Source organism: Pituophis catenifer, unplaced genomic scaffold (assembly GCF_029215685.1).
Source record: "Pituophis catenifer annectens isolate HBS135680 unplaced genomic scaffold, rPitCat1.0.hap2 SCAF_16, whole genome shotgun sequence".
NCBI lineage: Eukaryota > Metazoa > Chordata > Lepidosauria > Squamata > Colubridae > Pituophis > Pituophis catenifer.
The window spans coordinates 21,218,587-21,241,818 of record NW_027256896.1 but is presented as its reverse complement, the minus strand read 5'-3'; the positions used below and the strand labels follow the sequence as shown (position 1 = coordinate 21,241,818).

Genomic DNA, 23,232 nt, shown 5'->3' with positions numbered 1-23,232 from the left:
AGATTTGATGGATGTGCTGTGGATAGAGATGGCAGGGATGATTCCAGCTTCCTTCTAAGTTTTTTTTTCCCTGAAAGAAAGCATGATCTGTCCAATGTAGTAACCTGTTTTTACACTCCCAAAGGTTGACAAAAAATATTTCCAATATAAGAAACCTGGTTAAGGTCCGACTGCCTCAGCCTGTGTTTTTCCCCCTTCCTCACCTCTCGTCTTTCCTTCCTCCTTTCTTTCTCTCTCTCCCAGCATGATGGAATATTCTCTGGATGGACATAATGTCAGCCTTTCAGCCATCCGGACAGTGCGGGTTCTCAGGCCCTTACGAGCCATTAACAGGGTGCCAAGTAAGTCGGAGCTTTTTGGCCCTTTGTGGTGGGGGGGCTTCCTTGTGGGGCGGATGCATGGGGGGAATCGGGTCCTGCAGCCCATTTCTTGGGTACCGGTGGTCTGACTGCCAGAGCTTCGTTTTGCAAAAGTCCTGTGAAATCCTGACCAGGTGAGCCTCCAAAATCCAGGCCTGTCTTAGCTCCAACGTGGGGGTTAGCTCACAGTCCAGGAAAAAGAATATACTGATTTGAATGCTTTCATTTTATTCATAACCCCACCCCACCCCCAAAGGAAAACTCAAGGCGACATAAGAGCCCTCCGTGAAGAAGATGAAGGAGCAGACTCACATCAGCCACTCTGGGTCCTCTTATCTAGCCAGTGCTCTTCCCCCGGTACCTTCTAGGTGTTTGGGACTACAAACTCCAGAATCCTTGGCCATCTCCACTCCCTCCCTCCCTCCCTCCCTTCCTTCCTTCCCCCCCCCCCCGGTCTTCATTCTTTTTCTCATTTGTTGACCTTGAGAACTGTAATTTTCTTGGCCCTCTTCATGTTTGTTTCTGTCTTTATGGATTACTCTGGAAAAGCTAATAAAACTATTAATGTCAAAAAGACAAGATGAATGCAGCCCACTTGGCCTGGAGGGGCCATCCATTCCAACTCTCCCCGGCTGGGCTGATCAGCAGCTGGCGTCCTTGACATCTCCCAACCCCCAGGAAGTGCAAACCCCGGGCTTTCCCAGATTAAGCTAAGCGGCCCCCGCCCCAAAGATGAAATTGATCAGCCTGCCAAGTCAATGACTGCTGGATCCCGGCATCAAAATCCACCCTGCTGGACAGCAGGAATGGATGATGGCCACACCTGGCCCCTGATGGACTGCAGGACATCAAAGAGGTTACTGGGGGAGACAGCTCGGCAGAAAAGGCCAGGAAAAAACCCCAATTTTGCCATTGCTAGAAGTTGGTTCCTGAGCAATGGGGAGAAGCAGCTGAGGGAGAAGACTTTTAGTCCTCCCACTCCCCAATGATCATGGTTCTCCTGCCCCTTCCCTGAATATGCAGGAGAGCTCCAGAATAATAGAGTTGGAAGGGACCTTGGGGGTCTTCTAGTCCAGCCCCTGTTTGAGCAGGGGACCCTGTACTATTTCAGACAAGCGGCTGTCCAATCTGTTCTTAATAACCTCCTTCTCACTGTCAGGAAAGTTCTCCTGAGATCTCGGTTGCTTCTGTCGATTCATTTCCATTCATTGTTTCTTTTTCTTGCCTTCAGGTGCTTTAGAGAATAGCTTGACTCCCTCTTCTTTCTGGCAACCCCTTAGATATTGGAAGGGGGTCTCTAGTTTTCTAGATCTCCAGATGTCTGGTTCTGCATTATCTGGAATCCACTGGGTTCTGCTCAAACGGTTCTTCAGTCCTCCGTTTGGTTGCCCAAGGAATGCATTTTGTCATTTGGGATCTTTCCAAAGGACTCCCCCAACTTCTGTCCTCCCCTCCTGATTGTCGACTGAACTTCTGGTTCTGCAAAGACACGTCCGTCCGGCAGCCCTTCAGCTGCCAGGCCAAACCAGTCCTGAGTTTGCCTGCTTGGAGAGGTTCAAGTGAGCGTTAAGCCCTTTCCAGCTGTTTTTCTCTCCAATCCAATTTGGAAGCTAAGCCAACCAGTCAAATTCATTTCCTGGTTGTGCCCACTTGGCTTTGAGTGATTCTTAGCTGATATGCTAATACACCAGCTCCTTGATTGCTTTTCATCAGAAATCCTATTTCGCTGAGAGCTGATGCAACAGAAGAAAAACAGGCTAGGCACTTGCCAGGAAAGCAGCGTCCACGTTCTCTCGCATTGTCTGAAAAGCTTTTCAGCGGAATCCGGTTCTTGGGGATGGCCATCTCTCCCGGCAGCCTTGGCGAAGGGAGACGTGCCAGTCCAAGCAGTTTCCCTGCATCCCCTTCCGACCAGTTCTCATGCCATTTGAGGAAGGCCGCTTGGAGAGTCTGGCATTTCTTGCAAAGGAACATTTGCTGGAACTGGTTTACTGATGAGAAGCTGAGAAGCGGGAGGGAGGGAGGGAGGGAGGGAGGGAGGGAGGGAGGGAGAGAGAGAGACAGAGAGAGACAGAGAGAGGAGTCCTGGCCTTGAGAGATTGTGGGAGAATTTCTGCCCCCTGGACTCCTTGGGGCTTCTGAGCTGGTTTGTTTGCTTGCAGATGTTACAACCATGGTGAGGGAAGGTGATCTGAATTCAGGCCCTTGGCCACAGGCAGGGGTTTACAACGGTTGCAGCATTCTGGGGTCATCTGATTGCCATTGGTTACCTTCCCAGCCAGGTTCCAACAAGCAAAATCAATTGGAGTTGCTGGATTTGCTTAATGACTGTGTGACTCACTTAACAACCACACTGATCCACTTAATAGAAAAGGTTATAAAATCAAGCAGGACTCTGTTAGCAGCTGCCTTGCTTGGCAGTGGAAATTCTAGTTCCAATTGTGGTCATGAGGACTTTCCATGCTCCCCACAGTTGCCACCCAAAGGCAGGGACAGGTTTCTAACATCTCACTTCGCAGGTGAACATCTTTTGGGAAAGGCACCTCTCTTTGGTCCATTGGTCCTCATCTGGTGACCCACTAGGCAGAGCAAATTTTGGGCTGGAGCAATTTAGACGTCAGGAACAAGCCACCTCATTGAAGATGTATCCCAAATGCCTCCTTCCCCAATCTAGAAGATCACGAAGATCTTCTTCTAGAAGATCTAGAAGGTCACCTTGAGGAGGATGCAACGTCTGAGCCCCAGGGAGACCTTGGAGCAGCTTCTGAGGAACCTTGAGAAACTTCTGCATCTCAGTACATTTTCAGATATTGATTATTGCAGCTATAAAACCGAAATGCCTCTGAACGGCATTGTTCCATCTTCTAACCTAAAAATTGCTTCCTGTGACTGCGTATCCTTTGTTCCGTCTCTTTCTCCCACTCTGAGATCATTCAGGGAGTCCCATCTATGGGTGCCATGATGGAAGATGCCAAACTTTAACCAGATGGCTTCAGAGATCCTTTTATTGTGCTCCTGCCCCTATTGGGACACAATTATGTCCAAGGAAGGTGGGAGAATTTGGATTACTGGAATAAAATGTGGGTTTACAGAATGGGCCCTGGAGTTGGAGATACTGTATGCAACTGTCCTATTATGGGGCAGTAAAAGCAGCCAACCTCCTCGCTATCTTAAATTGAGTTTATTCAGGACATTTCTTTGCAAGGCCCAGATAATTTGCTTTGTTTTGTTTTTCTCCGAGTTAGCAAAAAGGAGAGCAAAACTTATTCTAATCATCTAAGAGAATATTAGTACTAATATTCACATTAGCATCAGTGTTATCGCCTTATGTTTATGCAAATTCTTAGTGTGCTTCATTATTTAGCAGAAGCCTGAAGCTCAGCTTAGTATTCCAAATCAGAGCAGCCCCTTCCTTCCAGATGTCTCCAAGGATGCAGCTTAGGGCTAAGTTGGTTAGGAAGATCCAGGGTTCAACCCAGCCCAGCAGGTTCCTTTCAAGGAAGAAGTCATTTCCAGATCCCCTTTGATGTGAGACTTAGCTCCTCGGCAAGGATCAGCCAGCCACGGAGCAGATCGACAGCAGTCGGACTGTGGGGATATAATGAATCTTAGATAGCATCGGTTATCCGCGTAATCCTTTCTGATCCCCCAATTCACAGCAAAGCCTTAACGTTTGCTGAGTTTCCTGAAGCTTTTTTTCATATAAATTGGATTCTGCCTGAGGCAGCAGGTACCCTGCCTTCTTCCCACCCCTCTTACAGGTCTTATGCTGGCTGAAGCTGGCCTACAGTTTGCCCACCCACTGACCCACCCCTGCAACAAAAGGCAGGGTAGAAGATGCCTCTGAACCAGTCGGCTAATAACTGAACCCAAGAGAGTCCAATGGCTCTCCTCAGCCCATTATCTGCTAGGAAGCTGACAGTATTGATTAATAATTATTTCAGTTCAGGTGCCAGTTGAGATCATTTGATCTCAGGATTGAGCTCTTCCACTTCTGATGGCCACCGGTTTAAGTTTTAATACCTTTTCCTTTTGATAACAACTTAATGCAGAAGGTTGAAGATGTGTGGACTTCAACTCCTGGAATTGCCCAGTCAGTTGGCTGGGGAATTCTGGGAGTTGAAGTCCACACATCTTCATGCTCTCAAGGTTGAGAAACACTGGCTTAATGTGTTTTGTTGCATTCCCTATTTCATACAATGGACCCGTAAGTGGAGATGTCAGGCATAGAACTAATTTAAAGACATATCCATGGGTTATTGAATCCATGTTGTGGGCTGGCCAGCTATGTTTTATGTATTTGATGGGGAAGCCATCTGGAAATTCAAAAGCCATGGGCTAGACCCAGATGTCAATGGCACATCAGTAGAGAAAACTGCAGGGGGAGGGTCTGTGAAGTCACCAGATGTTGACAATGAGTCCAGCAAGTGGATCAAGAAAACTGGTTGACCTTAAGTGATCTAGAAAGCCAAGTTGGGTTCCTTGGATGGGGGGGGTCCATCAAAAATGTCCACAGTTGGAAGCTATAGTGAAGAGATTAAAAACCAGAAGATGGTTAAAAATCAGAAAAGCAGATTAAAAACCAGAAGAAGACACAACCCTCTTCCATGTCTCGCCAGAAGAACAATCTGGACACAGAGCCACTAACTGGACTTGAAAGAGCTTTTCTCCTTAGCGCTCCATTCCTAATCCGTATTCTCTAACCAAGACCCCAGCCAGCCCCCAGAATGAACAGAGACCACCTGACCTCTCCCTGAAGGCCCTTTACAGATGTTCTGCCTGGAGGAAGCAGCATCATCTGGCTGTATCCGTCTCTGAATTTGGCCAAAGTGACCCTGACCCCTCCTTTCTGCTCTCTCCACAGGTATGCGCATTCTTGTCACCCTGCTCCTAGACACTCTGCCTATGTTAGGCAATGTTCTCCTCTTGTGTTTCTTTGTCTTTTTCATCTTTGGCATCGTGGGTGTCCAGCTCTGGGCCGGGCTGCTGAGGAACAGGTGTTTCCTGGATTCCCACGTTCAAAGGTAAGTTTTCCAAAGTTGAGCCTTTCCCTCCCTCTTCTCACGCCAGCCCTACAGTTGCTAGACGCAGGCAGCCGATTCTGCCCGTCACCAAGCAACTGCAGATAGTTACTTTAATATAGTCTTGGCTTTTTGCTGATAAAGGAGGAGGAGGAGGAGGAGGAGAGAGCAAGCTCCGGGGATTTTCTGCCTGAGGTTTTAAAATAAGTCAAGGCGGCTTCGAACACAATTCACCTTGCCATGGGGATGGGGGCGGGGGGGGGGCAAGGGAGACCTCGAAAACCTCTGCTGGCTGCAGCATCTGCCTTATCTTGCTCTTCTCCGAGAGTGTCAGCATCACAGACGCCCCCAGAAAAGGAGACGGTGGGCTTGGTTTGCTGATAAGAGCCATTTGGGGTCTGACTCCCTTGTCTGTTGACCTTAGTGCGAATGACATTTTCCAGCACTGCTGATTAGTCCTGAGAGTGATGCAGATCCGCTTCAATCCATCGGAATAGAGCTGGAAGGGACCCTGGAGGTCTTCTAGTCCAGCCCCCCGCCTGCCCTATACATTTCAGACAGGTGGCTGTCCAGTCTCTTCTTGAAAGCCTCCAGTGATGGAGCCCCCACAACTGCTGAAGGCAACTTCTCTTCCACTGGTTGGTTGTTCTCACTGTTAGGACAAAAGACTATTCAAGTTGCCAACCGGATAAGAACCAGAGTTCCTGCCCTTGAATCTGGGATCAATGCTGTTGAGGGTTCCAGGAATCAGTTGAGGCAGCCAAATGGTGGGGCTTCTGTCATTTTATCCCTCTCGCCATTTTATTTATTTATTAAATTTATAGGCCACCCATCTCGAGTTAGCTAAACCACTAATAGGATGGGAAAGAAGGAACAATGGGGAAGGCAATGCACAGAGATATATATACACACATCTATGCACGCACACACGGCCCCACCCAAAAAGAGGGAGGTAAAATCGATGGAAGTAGGCAATCTATCCAACTTTGCCATCCATGTTATTATTTATTATTTATTGCATCTAGAAGTTGTGGGTGCTCCATTGAAAGTTTTTCAGAAGAGATTGGGTAGCCATTGGTCGGAAACGGTGTAGGGTCTCCTGCAGTGGTGAAATCCAATTTTTTTTACTACTGGTTCTGTGGGTGTGGCTTGGTGGGCGTGGCTTGGTGGGCATGGCAGGGGAAGGATACTGCAAAATCTCCATTCCCACCCCACTCGGGGGCCAGTCAGAGGTGGTATTTTCCGGTTCTCCAAACTACTCAAAATTTCTGCTACCGGTTCTCCAGAACCTGTCAGAATCTGCTGGATTTCACCCCCAGTCTCCTGCCTGAGCGGGAGTTGGGCTAAATGACCTCCAAGGTCCCTTCCAGCTTCTGTTATTCTGTTATTACGAGCATCAACTGGCTGGAAATGGGAGTACAAACCCTTCCAATTGCTTGAGCCAGACCTGGAAACCAGGATCCTCAGCCGTTCTGGATTTGGAGCTATTTCTGTTGATTTTACCCTGGTTTACTCTGATCTGATTGCAACCCTTCAGCACTGCAAGAATTCCCTAATGTAGATTTTTGCCCCCGTAGCCCGAGATAAAACAGAATAACAAGGTTGGAAGGGACTTGTGGGGAGACTTGTGAGGGGCCCCCCAGGAATGGAGAATTGTTTTCCAATATTGCACCACAAAACAGGAGGACCATTGGCAATACCCTTATTCTGGGAGGAGTCTACAAAAACATCTAAGGAAAAGGGCCCCCCTCCCCACAGGCTGAGCAAGCGGTGGCCAAAAAACTTCATATTTCTGAAGTCTAAAAGCCCGGCCTGATCAAAGCAAAGGAAAGGTTAGAAAACAAGTCACCCACTCCTTAGCAATTAAAACCTGCCACTATCTCTACCAAGCAGTCAGCCCAATCTCAGCGCAATTAAAAAAAGATTTGAGATAAGCCTTCAGCACCGGTTAATTTCCCTTTCCCTGCTCTTTTTTGCAACCCAAAAGAGGGTCCTTTCCTTGAGAGATGTGCCAAGGGAGAGATTTTATTAAAAAAAAATACACAGCTCCGAAAGGAAGAACTTACTGGGGAGGGGGGGCGTTCAAGGATGTCCAAGAGAGTTGGACGTGACCATGAAGATGCCAGAAGGAAAGGTCCAGCTCTCATGGAGATTGGGTTGGCCAAACTCTTGAATCCATCACTTGGGCAGCCTCTCACACCTGGGCTGTCCTTTCTTGCGGCTGTGAATTCCATAGGCTAATCATTGCCTTGTGAATTAGCCTTTCCTATTGCAGCTGTCCAATCATTTCCTCCTGGCCTTTCATGTAATGACAAGAAGCTTCTGGAAGAGAATATTTGTAGCTCAGAGTCGAACTATGGGATCCTTGGTGCTCTCTGAGCATCGTCATTTTCTTGCGGACATTTCATGATCCATCTAGCTAATTCCATCAGTGCTAGAAGAGGGTGGGGTTTGCAGAGAAGATGAGGAGGAGGACTGTGGGGTCCTTGGTGCTCTCTGGGCTGTTTTCCTGCAGATGTTTCACGAGCCAACTAGATAACGTCATCAGTGCTAGAAGGGAGAAGGAGTCTAGCTTCTAGCACTGATGAGGCTCCCTAGCTGGGTCATGAAATATCTGCAAGAAAATTAAGAACCCCACAAGAGCCTCCTCTACCTTGTCTCCTCTTTCTCCAAGATTAAAGAGGCCGGCTTCTGTGAATTCAGCCAAGCCGAAAACCGATTTTCTTGTTTTCTTTTAAAAGCTTTGCAGCTTAAGCAACACAGAGAATTGGGCTGCCAAAGAGCCCTCAGTGCATATAGTTGTAGTGAGCAGTCTGGAAAAAGAGCAAAGTCATGCGTGTATATGTGTGTGTATGTATATATATATATATTCCAAGTGTGTCCCACGGTGAGCTATCTTCTTACTCGGAGTTAAGTGAGCATTTCAACCCAAAAGAAAGAGAAGCTTATTAAACAAATCCCCAATCTTTTGGCAATCGGCCCTTTCTGTTTCCCATTTTTATACTTGGTTGCGTAGTTGGCCAGAACTTTAGATTGGATTTGCATTTTGGTCCCCCCATCGAGCCCTTCCAGGGATCTGGGATAGACAGACGTTGTTCAAGGGGATTAAAGCTATCGTCACAGGATGTCAGCCGTTCTAACTCAAGCTGCCTTTTGCAATTGACCTGTGGAGATTCTGTCAATGCCCACAATGTTCAAGCGGTGCTCCAGATAGTATGGGATTGCCCCCAAGGTGCCTGTTATCACTGTTGGGACTATCTTTGCTTTCTTTTGCCACAAAATCTACTATTTGATCAATCGGTCTAATATTTGCAGGTCTTTGCTATCTTCTCCATTTCTGCAAGAACGGTTGCAGGAATTAGGTTTGGCTCCTTTAGAAAATTTACCTCAAGGAGGTAAATTGCTGGAGCAGATTTTTTTTTCTTGTGCTAATCAAGCTATGCTGAAAACGAAAATGAAAGTAAAGCAGGCTGTTTGCTTTTTGCTGCAACGAGGCAAAACTGCTGGGAGGCAGATTTCTTTTTCTTCTTTTCCTCACCAAAAAAGGTAGGTGCGTCTTATACTCCGAAAAATACGATATCTGCATCTTAACCATCTCTTGCTTTATTTTTTCCCCCGTCCGTCCTTCCTTCCTTCTCCTTCTCCTTCTTTTTCTCAAGGACACACAACCTGACTTTCCTGCATAAGTACTACCGGCCAGAAGAGGGGGAGGAGAACCCGTTCATCTGTTCCTCCCTCCGGGATAACGGCATGCAGAAGTGCTCCAGCATCCCAAACCGGAAGGAGTACAAGGTGGACTGTACATTAACCATGGACGCTTACAATCCGCAATTGGACTCGCTGGACCTGAGCAGCCACAACGCCTGCATAAACTGGAACCAGTATTATAATGTTTGCAGGACGGGGGACTTAAACCCGCACAATGGAGCTATTAATTTTGATAATATTGGCTATGCTTGGATAGCTATTTTTCAGGTAAGGAGTCTTCTTCCGTGGGTTGCGACAGAGGGTTTGCGATGACCAGCTGCCAGGATGGGGAATTCTCCTCAAGGATGGTTGATGCTGCTGAGCAAGACGCTTCCTCTGCCCTGGGAGGGCCAGCAAAGCAAAATAACTTTAGTTCTTGTTTTATTGTGGCAAACTAACAAGAGCCCAGTGCAAGTTGCAGCAGTGCACAAGTAACTAAAATAATATGATGAGAAATGTTTTCTTGCAGAGATTTCATGACCCAGCTAGGGAACGTCATCAGTGCGAGGAGGAGGAGGAGGACTGTGGGGTCCCTGGTGCTCTCTGAGCTTGGTTGTTTTCTTGTGGACCTTTCATGACCCATCAAGGGAACATCATCAGTGCTGGAACGAATGCCTGCAAGAAAGTAGCCAAGCTCAAAGAGCACCAAGGAACCCATGAGGGCCACCCCCAAAGCAGACCCTGACAGGCTCAGGAAGGGCAGGAAGGCAACCACCCAAAGATTGAACTGCAGCCTTCGAAAAGCTGCTGCTCACCTTGAGCCGAAAGGAGGTGGGGAGGGAATCGCAGGGTTGTTCTGCAGGCCCTCATCATCTCTTCTGCCCTCCTCCAAATCATACACCCTTGTTGTGCGTTTATGGTGTAATGGGCTCTCGGCCGTGATTCATTCTAAAAGCAACTCCTGGTACAAATGATGAGAAGCAATTATCTTCTGGCGTGAAAGAGGGAAGACGGGACCTAAATTAACAGTGAAATATTTCAGGTCCCTCCAAGAAGCTACGGAGGCAGGAACTGGCTGGGACACAGCTTATTGCTGACCCCCTCCGCAAGGTGCATTGCCCACCTCATTATATTACAATGTCAATTGTTGGCAGGAGTAAATAAAGAGGCAAATGAAGTGTTCAGCGCATCACCCAGGCTGCTGGCGTTGCACTCTGGAGTTCTCCCAGTTGGAACTGCAATCGCTGAATCTTAACACGGCAGGATTCTTGCCTCGCAGGAATAAGCTTCACCTTTCCCCTCCCAATGGGGGGCGAGGGGGGAGGACACCACAAAGCAGCCAGAGAGTTTATGCTCTGCACACTTCTCGGGAGCATCTTCAGAACACACCTGGATGGTTCCAAGGAAGCTGTTAGTTGGACTTTACAAGGATGGTCAGTGTTTTGATTAAGTTGCCAGGATTCTTTTTGCAATGAGCCCTAAACCTGAGCAGAGATACCTCTCCCTTTCCCCGTGGGTGGCAGTTGCAGAACACCTGGCCAGGTAGGGCTAGAAACAGCTTCCTGATTCCATTGGGAGTCTATTCTGGGTTGTTACCATTTGGTGGGTTCTCCCAGCCCTCTGCTCTTCCTCGTCCTCTTGACCCTGACTCTTGTGGCACAGCTAACCTGGGCCAGGCTGAGTCCCACAGCTGGTGCAGCACGGATCAAACTCTGCACATCTGGTAGGAGAAGCCAGATCTTTGGACTCCATGGAGGAAGCAAAGGTTGGTAGCTTCATTGGTCTTGCTCATCCTTTCTTTCTTAGGCTGTGCAAATCGTGAGCCCTCAAGGCAGGGAGTTCAGCTTCCTTCTGTCGAAAGAAGTTATCAAAATCCTGCCGTGAACTCCAGTTGCTGCTGACAGCAGCTTTAATATTATTCAGGATTTTGTTTTCTCTCATCTGCTCCTCTCCCCCCCCCAACAGCTTCAGGAAAGGGAGGGAAGATGAATGGAGGCTGTCTTCTCTCGGACATTCTGCACACATGTTTTTCTCAGCGAGGTTGCCTTGAAATTTCACCAACAGATTGGTTCTATCAGCAGGGAAGGAATTCCACCTTGCAGATGGCCAAGAGAAGGCCAAGGAAGCCTCTCTAGCAGGGCTTGATTGAGCCATCAAGGGAGATGCCTTCCAACAAAATAGCTCTTTGGAACGCAATGTTCTGCCTGCGATCCCGTGGTTCTCCCTCCTGTGTATTTCAAGCAAATTCTGTTTTAGAATTCTACACAATTCACCAAGGGTTTGTTTTATTCCAGGAGGCCTGCAAATCTTTGTGGCTCTCAAATGCAGCTCCCTTGGGACCAATGAAGGCTTAGTTCGAGACAGGCAAAATTGCTTCTCGGTTTTTGAGATAGGGCCTGGTTCTCAATGTCCCACCAATGTCTTGCCATTTCAGCGGCGTGCAGAAGATTCCCCCAGTTGCTTTAAGGGATGGACACAGAGCTCCAGAAATGATGAGACATCCAGCAATAATCTGATTTGATTCAGGCTCTAGATCAACAGCAGGGGGAAAGCTCCTCCTCCTTACAGCCCATCCAGAGAAAAATGGATGACACTCTCTTGCATTTCAGCAGAAAGGGACGGAATTTGCAGGAACTCCAGAATGTTATGGAAAGAGAATTCCTGCCAGTTCTTCCCTCCAGGAGGGCTGATCCTTCGTCCAAAGAATTATCTGGCTGGCTTTGCTCTTGTCTTGGATAATTCTCTTTTTCTCTCTCCCCCCTCCCCCCAAATCTTCCTTCCTTGATCTTGCAGGCAGAGTTTTGGATCTGCCAATCGGTCCCACAGCTTCTCAGCTGGCAAAGGGGCCCTGGCATCTGGAGATAGGAAAATGAATAGCCACAGAGAGCCCACATGCTGACTGTTTGGCCATCTGCTGCCAGTCAGGCCTTGGAGACCATCTCTCCAATGGAATGGGGGGTCTCACGCTTACCAATTACACAAAACTCTTTGAGTGTTCAAAGCAGATCTGCTTCACCCCTCTAATCCAGTGACACATCGCCAAGGGCTATTTGTCCAGTTCTTGGTTGATGCTGGGCTTGCTTAAGGAAACCCTTCCAAATCTTGGCTTCTCGTTTTCTGCCATCCAATCTGCAGGGCTGGCTTGCTGGATTGATGCGCTCACACACCACAAAACCATGAATTCCATTTTCCTGCCCGCCACAGCACAGCAAATGCTGAGGCTAATTAGCATGATAAATCAAGCCTCATGAATATGTAATGAAGCACAATTTATTTTCCATTACTACAATTGCAGTTGATCCATGTTTTTTGGGCAGTGAAGTTTCTGGGCAAATCATTGCTCAGACTTCTGTGGACAGAGAAACAAGAGAGTTTGCTGCTCCACCAGTTTTCATCAAGCAAAGGAAGAGTTTCTCCACAAACTTTTTTTAAGGAAAGTCTTCGCATCCTTAGAACCACCCATCCCTCTTTCTTTCTTTGGGACTTTTTGACAGGCCAAGAGATGGAGGGGTCAGTTTGTCAGCAGCACCGTTCCAATGTTGGGATGGTGGTTTATTTGGAGAAAATTCAAGGAAAGGAGGAAGGAAGGAAGGAAGGAAGGAAGGAAGGAAGGAAGGAAGGAAGGAAGGAAGGAAGGAAGTCAGAGATTTGCCTTTTGAAAAATTGTGTCCTGATCAAGAACCAGAAAATTAAATATATTTTAGAGATTAAAATAATAAGCCTTGAAGAGATAAAAGAGATTAATTCTTCCAATGGGAATTCTTTCATGTCTCCCAGAGGAGAAAGAAGAGGAGAGAAATTTCTGCAGGCCAGGAAACAGATCCTGTATGCCCGATTCTCTCTCTGTATTTTTTTCTTCCTGAAAGGTGGCATAGCCCCACGCATGAATGGGGGGTGGGGGAGAGGAGAGGAATCCCAGAGCCTTTTTCCCACTTATTTGCTTTCCCTGAATTCCGTTCTGAGGCTCTCTTCCCACAAGGAAGACTTCTCCCTCTCCAGTATCCTGGGGGTCCATCAGCTCATTCTTCTTCGGAGCGCCTGGAGAGAGGCAGCCACCTGCTTCTGCAGCTGTTCCAGCAGAGTGACGAGAAACCCATCCTAGGAAGACGAGGGATGGTGACAGAAGGGAAGCCCTGGCATGGGACCAAGGCGTGCCGGCGGTGCCTCGGTTTCCCTTACAAGATGCCTCCCAGCTCTGGATTCCCAGCACAGCTCTGCAGAGGAGGAGGAGGAGGAGGAGGCTTCAGGGCTGCCCAGCTGCTCCCAAATTGAGGTGCCAAGACAGGAGACAGGCAACTGGCCGGGTTCCATCTTTTCCTTTTGCAGCAAGCCAGAAGGACTTTGATGTGATGGAGATTGAGACATTGTCCAACCTCTTCTCTCTTGTACACTTCACTCCCACGCCACCCTTGTTTTGAAACTCACGTTATTAGACGTGCCTGGAGAACTTATTTCAGATAAGCTCCCCTCTCTGAGGGGATTCGGAATCATTGGGGGTGACTTCCAAGAAAGCATGCAGGGCTCTGCTCTTCAGGGGTTGATAAGAGACATGTTAGTGGGTTATCAGGAGAGGTCCCATGGATCAGGCCATGAATCAGTAATGACATAAACCAGCATCTTGTTTCCAATCGTGGCTAACCAGATACTTCTGGGGAAGCCCACAAGGAGAAAACAAGGGACACCTTCTTCTCTGTGGGTCTCCTGCCCACCATCAGCATTCAGATGGACCATCTATGAACCTGGAGGAATCCTTCCAGTGAGCCACCAGTTGAATTTCCCCTCAGGAATTGTCCAAATTCTCTTTTACAGCAGTCTGAAACTGGGGTTCACCGTGGGATGTTGAGTTCCTTCAGTTAGTTGATTCTGTGGTATCTGGAGAAGAGTCTCTTTAGGAGATGAGCTGTGGTGATGCACTGGTTAGAGTACTGACCTGCAGGCTACTTCTGCTGACTGCCGGCTGCCTGCAATTTGGCAGTTCAAATCTCACCAGGCTCAAGGTTGACTCAGCCTTCCATCCTTCTGAGATAGATAAAATGAGGACTCAGATTGTTGGGAGCAAGAGGCTGACTCTGTAAACTGCTTAGAGAGGGCTGTGAAGCACTGTGAAGTTGTATATAAGTCTAAGGGCTATTGCTATTGCTATTTGAGGCTGTTTAGTTCCACCCTGGGCCAGGAAAATGCCTGGCTGCCTGGTACGTGGCTTACAACTCACATATGTGCCTGTTTGACGATCCTGTAGTCTCTGCTCCATCTCCATACCGGGTCAAGAAGTGACCACTTGACCAAAGCATTCTGAGGTCAACTGAGTGCTATGACCCAAGCTTAATCCAGCTGATGTTCTCAAGATCTTCCAAGGTTGACTGAGAGCTCCAACATCCTGCCCCAAAGACGTCTCTAGGAAAGGCGACCTGACACTCTCTCCCTCCTTCTTGCAGTTTGGACCATAGAGTGGTGGTGGACACTCTGTGCAACCAGAATGTGCATCAGCACAAGGATTGTGTCAAGGAGTGACTTTCCCCTTTGCTTCTGGATGTCTGCAAGGCTGGATTGAGAAAATCAAGATGGTGCTCACAATGTTGGATCTGATGCTTCACCTTCTTTTATGTGCCTTGTCCATGTGCCATTGTTGCCCCATCTTGACCATTTCACCACAACTTTCAGGCATGTCCACTTGCGGGTTCCAGCCCAACTCGCTTCTTGTGGTGTTAATTAAGTCTTCAGTTTTTTTCTTCCAGAGCGGAAAGACGATGGGAAACTCAAGTAGTGTGCCATGGCTTTGCCGTATAATTAAAACATCCTTCCCCTTGTTCAGACATTTAACGGTGACAGCAGCAAGGACAATTATGCAACTTTCATGCACGCTGCTGAGCCAGTGAAAAAGAAAGCCTTCACAGTGTATTTAAGGCCATTTATGGGCTCCGCAACGGAGATCAGATCTGAAGCCCAGGATAGGCCTCGGTGGAAGGCAAATTCTCCCCTTAGAAAAGGGAGGGCGGATAAATTATGACCATCTGGAGACTTTGTGAATTGCCAGAAAGCTTCTGCTTCAACACTCCAAGCCTTGCATGTAGAAAGTTAGCACTCCTTCCTTGTAGCTTGGCCTCCTTGCTTCCCGTAGGTTGATTTTGACCCAAGGAAAGCATTTAAAATGGAAATATATCCCTCCCCACATCCCAATGGTTGATCCTGGCTCAGCTCCTCCAAAGACTGACCTAAAGGTCTCACCATATCATTGTTCTTCTTAGTTCTTTGCTTCCAAGTTTTGACTTCCATCAAAATGAAGAAAAACGTGCCCTGGAAGGAAACATGGGGCAAAGTTGGGGAAAGATAAGAACTCTCATTATTGCATTGACGGCCCCACAGAGAAAGACTCTTCCTTCAGGCTCCAGCAAACCTTAACCAACCAGCCATGCCCCTCTGTGTGTATGTGTGCGTGGGTGTGCACGCACATGCAAGAATAACTAACCACCAACAGACTTTGATGTTAATCTTTATATTTTTCTTTCTTGAGTTGGTGTCAGTTTGGATAATCTGCTTGGGTCCCTCCTGTCTTGGAACAGCAGTGAACGGGGCATCTGATTAAATTGCAGAGCTTGGAGTTTTGCAGGAGAACAAATCGTTTGTTGGAGCAGATAAATTTTATGGAAGGCAGGAGGTGAAGACTTAATGGGCATCCCACTTTCTCCCTTTTATTTTTGAAAAAAGTTAAATTCTCAGCTTATTGGGTTTAGGGATGGATGGGGTTTCATTCTGACGGAGAGGAACCACTGGGTGGGGGATGAAGTGGGCAATTCGTGCAGTCCACAGACTGCCTGATTATATCCAGGCATGGGAAGCAAGTTGAATCCAGTGGAAGGTTCTGAAAGTGACAAAGCAGAGCAATCCCGGCCCTCCCTCAGTTTCCCCTTCAGCCTCTTCTGCCAGCTCAAATGCCCATCAAAACAACGGGGGAGGAAATGATCCACCCATCCATCTTCAGCAAAGCTCTGCTTTCCTTCACTTGAGAGTGGTGAGAGTTGCTGCTATCTGAGTTCTCCAGCCCTGGTTGCTCACAAGGACTCTGTGTGAGCTGAATAAAGGTTGAAGGGTGGGGGCGGGGAGGGGAGGGGGGAGAGAGAGAGATGGTTGGAAGGACAGAAAGGAGGAGAATCCAGAAAAGACTGGAAGGGTTTTCTGCTTCTTAACTGGTCCCTGATGATGCTCTTAATGCGTTTCTCTCATCTCTGCTTCCCCTACAGGTTATAACCCTGGAAGGATGGGTTGACATCATGTATTATGTTATGGACGCACACTCTTTTTACAATTTTATATATTTTATACTACTTATAATAGTAAGTATGGGGAGGGACAGGGGGCTGTCACCTCAGGTTAACCCTGCGGTTCTTAACAAAGGGGGTCTCAGCAGGATGAGGGGCCAGGCAAAGGATCTTTGGGGCATCTGCAGGGTTGGGGCATCCAAGATTCAAGATGGTGGCAAAGACTGTACGATCATTGAACAGCTGTACAGCCCCCATTCTTTTTTAATCTGTCCAGGTCAATGATCTCCTCATAACATCTGCTGTGTTTGCGGAAAGCTGCAAACCTCTCCTGAGTCTAAACGTCCTCATGGCTAGACTATCCCCAAATTCCAAAAACCAGGTTTCCCATAACCAAGACGTGCACAATACAGTCTTCAATGGATAAATGTTGTAATTCCTGAAAATCTACTCTCAACACTGAGAGTGGTAGCAGCTTGTTTGAAGCACATCCAAGGTTCCAGCCCATGAGAAATCTGCCAAGTGGGCCATTAACAACTTCCACTAGCAATAACACACACACACAAACACACACAGCCTTTATGTCTGCATTAAGCTTTCCGTCATGGTGGTTTACATTAAGAAGCTAAGGGGGAAGTTCGTTCACATCAGAGGAGTAGCACAAGAGAGAAGCAGAAGGGATTTTCTTGGCAGTATCTCCAACTTCAAATATCCCAGCGCTTTTGTCCAGAAAAGGCCCTATTTTCACTGGGTGGCCAGTTTAGCCCTCGTTCTGCCTTGGCCGGACCCTCCTTGGAGGCCTGTCTCCTGGGGTGGGCACCACAGTCCCCAAATGGAGCAATGGTTCTGAGGAGGACCACCAAGATGCAAAGATCTTCATCTGGTGATCTAGAGTGACATTTTGGGAATGTGGGGGGGCACATTTATGTGACTTCTGGGATATATTAGAGGTAGGAATAGGAACCAGTTGTGTGTGTATGGGGGGCTGATTTCAGACTATTTAAAGTGGATGAGTTGTGTTGCAGTAAAAAGGATAGGCAGTCTGAAGTGCATGCAAAAATCAGATTCTGGATTAGGCTCTTGAACTAACTCAGGGATCTCTGAGGAGAAAAAAACCAATGACCACCTGATTGAATCCCCACTCCTATTTTACAAGTACCCCTCTTGATGGTCCTTTTCGGCTGACTATCAGCTTTTAACATTCCTGGGTCTTCTCAATCTAAATCAGAGATGTTCAACCTTGGGAACTTTAAGACTTGTGGACTTCAACTCCCAGAATTCCCCAGCCAGCATAGCTGTTTAAGAAAGCACCTTTGGGACAACCATGACCTGGATGACTGGGAATCTCCATAGACACTTTCTTTGGGTCACTCTACTTCCTTGATTGCCCATTCCTGTTAGGTCAGTCCAACACACCCAGTCATGAAGAGTTGACCAAGGTCAACTTTAGCCAAGCACTGCATGGTGTTCTATCGCAGCCACTTGTCCTTCGATGGGTGTGGGGCGAGCACGGCCGGTAGCCTCCATCTTCAAGTGCTCTCTGTCTTCTTTTGGCTCTCCCAGGTTGGTTCTTTCTTCATGATTAACTTGTGCCTGGTTGTGATAGCAACACAGTTTTCTGAAACCAAACAGCGGGAGAACCAGCTGATGCAAGAGCAGCGAGCCCGCTACCTCTCCAACGACAGCACAATCGCCAGCTTCTCCGAGCCGGGAAGCTGCTACGAAGAGCTCCTCAAATACATCTGCCACATTTTCAGGAAAGTCAAACGGAGGACCCTGCGCCTCTACAACAACTGGCAGAGCAAGCGGCGGAAAAAAGTCAACCCCAACAGTGGCGGAGACGATGTTCAGGGCCACCAGAGTGGCAAGCGGCGCATCACGTCTATCCATCACTTGATCCACCACCACCACCACCACCACCACCACTACCATATCAGCAACGGGAGCCCCCAAGGGCCAAGGGCCAACCCAGGGATTTGTGACCTGGAGTTGGACGTCATAAAGCCTGGAAGCCAACTGATGCTTCCTCCATCTTCACCCAGCCGCCCAAGTGGTGGAGCTGCAGATACAGAGTCCATCCGCAGTATCTACCATGCAGACTGCCATGTGGAAGGGACCTCAGTGAAATGCAAGTCTTCCAGCATTGCTGCAGGTAGCAAAACTGCCAATCGTGGCAGCATGAACTACCCCACCATCTTGCCTTCTCCAGCAAACAAAGCCAGTGTCCCTCCCTTGTCCAAGGGGAAGAAAAATGAGGGCAGTGAGGCGGCCTCTCCCGTGCCCGTGGTCAGCAGCCCAGCCCATCTGAATGCAGATTGCTATGGGAAGCTCCATCATCTAGTGGGAGAACGTGGTAAGAAAAATGGCTTCAGTGACCTAATTTAGACTTAGATCCAAAGCAGAGATCAAAAAAGATTAGGGATAAAAGCTCAGTAGAAGATCTCTGCTGGTGCAGCGGAAGGTCTCGTCCAAGCTCAATCTCACCACCCCAGATCACCTCTGAATCTGGAGTTTCTACTACATACTCCAAACATTTGAAAGCCACTAACCTCCACAGTCATCTGAACAATATGACAATATGAGTAGATGCCAGAAGATCAAACCCCCCCAAAGGAGATGTTTAAAGGCACTTCATAGGGTTACTCCTTATTAAATTGGTTGCTGTGCTTGTAGACATCTTTGCTTTCTGTTTGGTTTGCACTTTCGTTTCTGTTGGACCTACCCAAGTCCTCAAGTGTCTAACATTCTCCTTCCATTGCAGGCCTCTGCCGGACCTCCAGCATTCTGTCTGGCTTGAACGTGCCGTGTCCTCTGCCAGGGCCCCAAGCCAACACCTTGAGCTGTGAGCTGCAAAACTGCCCATTCTGTGCCAGCATCCTGGAGGATCCTGAGTTTGAGTTCAGTGAGGCAGACAGCTATGAGTCAGGAGAAGACAACAATGGGATCTATGAGTTCACCCAGGATGTAAAACATGGGGACTTACGGGACCAGATCCAGCAGCAGAGGAACAAGAAAAAGAAGAAAAGGAAACCAGCCAAGGAGAGGAACAAGATAACCAAGCTCTGGAAGGCCTTTGGCAGCAAGCTGAAACGGATCGTGGAGAGCAAGTATTTCAACCGTGGGATCATGATCGCCATCCTCATCAATACGCTGAGCATGGGCATTGAGTATCATGAACAGGTAAGGAGGTAGGTTGGCTTAGCTGGTCAAACTCAGGAGAGGCCATTGTCTGATCTCATACCTATTCTTAGTCTTGCTTAAGAGAAGGATCCTCTTCTCTTCCTCACGGTTGTGTGAAGACCAGCAACTCTTCCAGAATAATCTTTCATAACTTCTCCTGGATGAAAATAAATAATTTGCTTTTCCTGGGTCGGAGAAGTTCTTCATTTAAAAAAGAAATTCAGGGGAAGAGAAGTCCAAACTGTTCACACTAAGGCTGGGAATGCTGTGGTATCCAAGAGCATGTCTTAACGGTGAGGACACCATGTCCCAGATGCTGGCATCTCATGAAGGCCAGTTGGCTGGAAGGGGATGAGTCATCCCTGAGGCACAGCTGGGTCATTGTGGCTGGACAAAGCTGCCCTTCCCTTTGTCTGCAGTTTGGGGAGAGAGTTGGAATTCACTTGATGTGAAATCTTCCCCTCTGCTTCCAACTTGTTTGTCTTTGCTGGAGGAGATGCAAGGATGAGCCCACCCATCAGAGATCCTTGAATGAATGATAGGATATCACTGCTTTGAGCAACCAACCAGTTTGGGTCTTCTGAAGACCTCAGTGAAGGCAAAGCCAGTTGGGGGAGAGAAGACACAAGAAGGCGATGTGTCTTTGCAAGAAGGGAAAAAGTTAAAGTGGGGACCTGGTTGAAGTCCACCCTGATCTCCAGAAGCTGAGTGGGTGATCCTGGCCCATCTCTTCTCTCACAGAATACCCTACCTCAGAAGGTTAATGTGGGGCTGAAATAAGAGGAGGGAACTGGTGCATATAGGAATCCCACATTCTCTGAAAGGCAAGTGGGACATTTCTCAAACCTCAGAATTCCTTTTAACTGAACTTCATGTAAGGTTAACAATCCCATAATTAGTCACTGGCTGGGAGCCCTCGTGAGCTTTGTGGTTGATCCAGAATAGCTTCTGTGCAGCCTCCCACAACCGAATGCCTGGTTAGCACAAGACTTTTGCACAAGCTCAAAGATGGAAAAGGGTATCAAACTCATCAGCTTGATCCCCCCCCCCGCTTTTCTTTGGGGAGTGGGTGCATTTCAACCTGAGATCTTTGCCCTCAAGCCCTTGAGCAAGCTAAGTCTTTGGAGATCCCAAATGCCAGAAAGCCAATTCTTTCCTTCCAACCCACTTGCTGATTTCTCCAAAGGAAGAAACAGTTCTTCCATTTCTTTTCTTTTTCCTTTCAAAATAATTGCATTGTATTTTCTATTCTGTCTGGTTCCATAGGACATCACTTAGAATTAGTTCAGAGTTGGGCAGGGTCTAAATTGAATTAATGAAATGTAATGTAATCTGGTTTAATGTAATTCAGCAAATGGGAGGAAAGAGGGAGGTTGCGGAAATGGAGAATTCTACCTGGCAAGGCAGAGTTTTGAGATGCAATCGCTCGCCTGTGAATCTCATCCTTTACGCTTTGATCCAATTGTGATTGATTGGAGCGATCAACCAAGGACGAGGTGGCTCAGCGGCGGTGACAGCTCTATCAGTAACCTGGTCCCAGGAGTGGCACAAGCTTCTGTGGGAATGCCATCTGCTGCTTTGGATTGCAAGATTGCTCCCTGGGTCCTTGATGATTTGGGTGAAAGAAGGTGCCACTCCAGGAAGGGGGACCAAGAGCTGAGCGGACTATCTAACACAGATCCCAACCAGATGAGTTTAGCCTTATCAGTTCAGATTAATTGCAAATGGATCTCAAACATCATACCAGCTTCTTTGCTCTTTATAGAAATTCTGATGGAGGTTGAATACAGTCTATTCTTCACCAGGTCCTTGAGATCACCTTAGGACTGAATATCCTCCCTCCTTCCCTTTACCTCCTTCCTTCCTTCCTTCCTTCCTTCCTTCCTTCCTTCCTTCCTTCCTTCCTTCCTTCCCTCCCTCCCTCCCTCCCTCCTTCCTGTGTGGAGATCAGGCCTCCCTTTCTTTGAGGATCCATGACATGCTTACAAATATTAACCATGGGTTATTGAAATGCGATATGAAATAGAAATGGAAGGTATTCTTTTTGTGTGTGTGGCTGAGTCCATGCTTTCTAAAACAGATATGATTTTCCAGGGCTGCTTATTTATTTATGCTATGGAGCCTCAAGAAAATTAAGGGAAGTTTCTGCTAAGCGAAGTAACAATCATTCTGGGTTACTTCTGGGCCTTCAGAAGTTGTGGGTGCCCCATCATTGGAGGCTTTTAAGAAGAGACTGGACAGCCACTTGTCTGAAATGGTATAGACTGTCTTGCTCGAGCTGAGGGTTGGACTGGATGACCTCCAAGGTCCCTTCCAATGCTGTTATCCTTTGAAGTTCATCCCTCAGCAGGTCCTTCTCCATCTCTCCTCCCCTTCATTCACAGGCAGTTGACTTTTCCAACATTTCCTTGACCTCTTCTCTAATTGATGGGCTGCTTGAACCAAGGAACCCTTTGTTCTGGCACACCATCCAGCTTCAGCCTCCCCCTCCTCTTTGTCCCACCCGCCACCAAGCGGCCCCTGCCAGAAAGAATCTCCATAAAAGTCTATTCCTCGGGATGAGTAACGGCTTGGCCAAAGGGATCTCTGTGGCCTCCCTGCTTGATTAAACATTACCAGCACCCTGGAAGTTGGAAGAGTAAACAATGGCAACCAGAATGGCTTTTGATCTCTCTGTTGGTCGACCAAAGTTATTGTCTCAACATGCTGCAAGGAGCAAGAAGTTATTCTGAATTCCCCCAGGCCTCCCTCTCTCCCTCCCTCCCTCTTCTGTCTTTTTGGAAACAGTGCTGAAAAGAGCAAGCCAACGGGCTGAGGTTTGGAATTCCTTTCCTGCAAAGGCCAAAATATTTGGATTTGGGGTTTCTTTCTTTCTTTCTTTTTTTAAAGGACAACTTGCAGACCTCATAAATCCTCTGAATCAAACTGAGTTTTTCTCTTGGATCTCAGAGGCCACTTGTGAAAGTGACCCCAGTGGAGGGTGGCTTGCCCTCTTTTCCACTCGCCAAATCTTCCCAGATCCAAAGAAACTTTGCGGGCTTGTCTGTAGACGTCCTCCTTTAAACCGATATGCAGGTTAATGCAAAAATGGACGGGGTGGATTTCTGGGTAGAGACCATGAAAGAAAAGACAAGAAGAAGTCGAGGCCATTTTCTCCCCCAAAGGCTACCACTGGGAAATTTGGGGTGATGAAGTCCACAAGTCCTAAAGTTGGCAGGATTCGACACCCCTGATTTAGCCTCTGTTCTCCAGAAAGAGAAGCTTCAGGTAGCAGCATCTCCTGAACGTCTCTCCCGATTCTTCCTGCCCACTCAGGGGAGGTGGTAATTGATCTAATCCAGCCTGGCATTTAAGCCACTTGAAATAAAATTGCTTTATGTCAAGTGAGGCTGAGAAATGGGGAGAGCAGAGCCTCAGTGCCTTGCCGGGAGTCCCGAGTGTGGCTAGGAAGCCTGCCTTAAGGAGGGAGGGAGGTCCCCTCAGGGTCTCGGTTGGTTCCTCAGCAAAGTTAAAGGGACAGGAATGCGAGAGAAAATTAGTAAAGAAAATATATATTTGATTATACATGTAATAACTGCAGCGATGATAGTATTTGCACAAAGATGGAAAGCAGAAAAAATCCCTTCAGAAGGGGAAGTAATTAAGAAAATATTAGATTGTGCAGAAATGAATAGACTGACTTTGATCATTAAAGAGAGGAGTCGGAATATTTTAAGATATGGAGAAAAT

At 47.6% G+C, this 23,232-nt stretch overlaps 1 protein-coding gene across 1 annotated transcript in view; it reads left to right on the top strand.

Moving 5' to 3' along the window:
- Positions 1–23,232, top strand: part of CACNA1H (calcium voltage-gated channel subunit alpha1 H) — a 132,366-nt gene that overhangs the window by 71,674 nt on the left and 37,460 nt on the right. The window contains exons 5-10 of the mRNA XM_070955121.1: positions 244–341; positions 5,224–5,383; positions 9,040–9,355; positions 16,306–16,398; positions 17,887–18,676; positions 19,085–19,503. Coding sequence (XP_070811222.1) covers positions 244–341; positions 5,224–5,383; positions 9,040–9,355; positions 16,306–16,398; positions 17,887–18,676; positions 19,085–19,503 — 1,876 coding nt within the window. The remainder of the gene's footprint in view (positions 1–243; positions 342–5,223; positions 5,384–9,039; positions 9,356–16,305; positions 16,399–17,886; positions 18,677–19,084; positions 19,504–23,232) is intronic.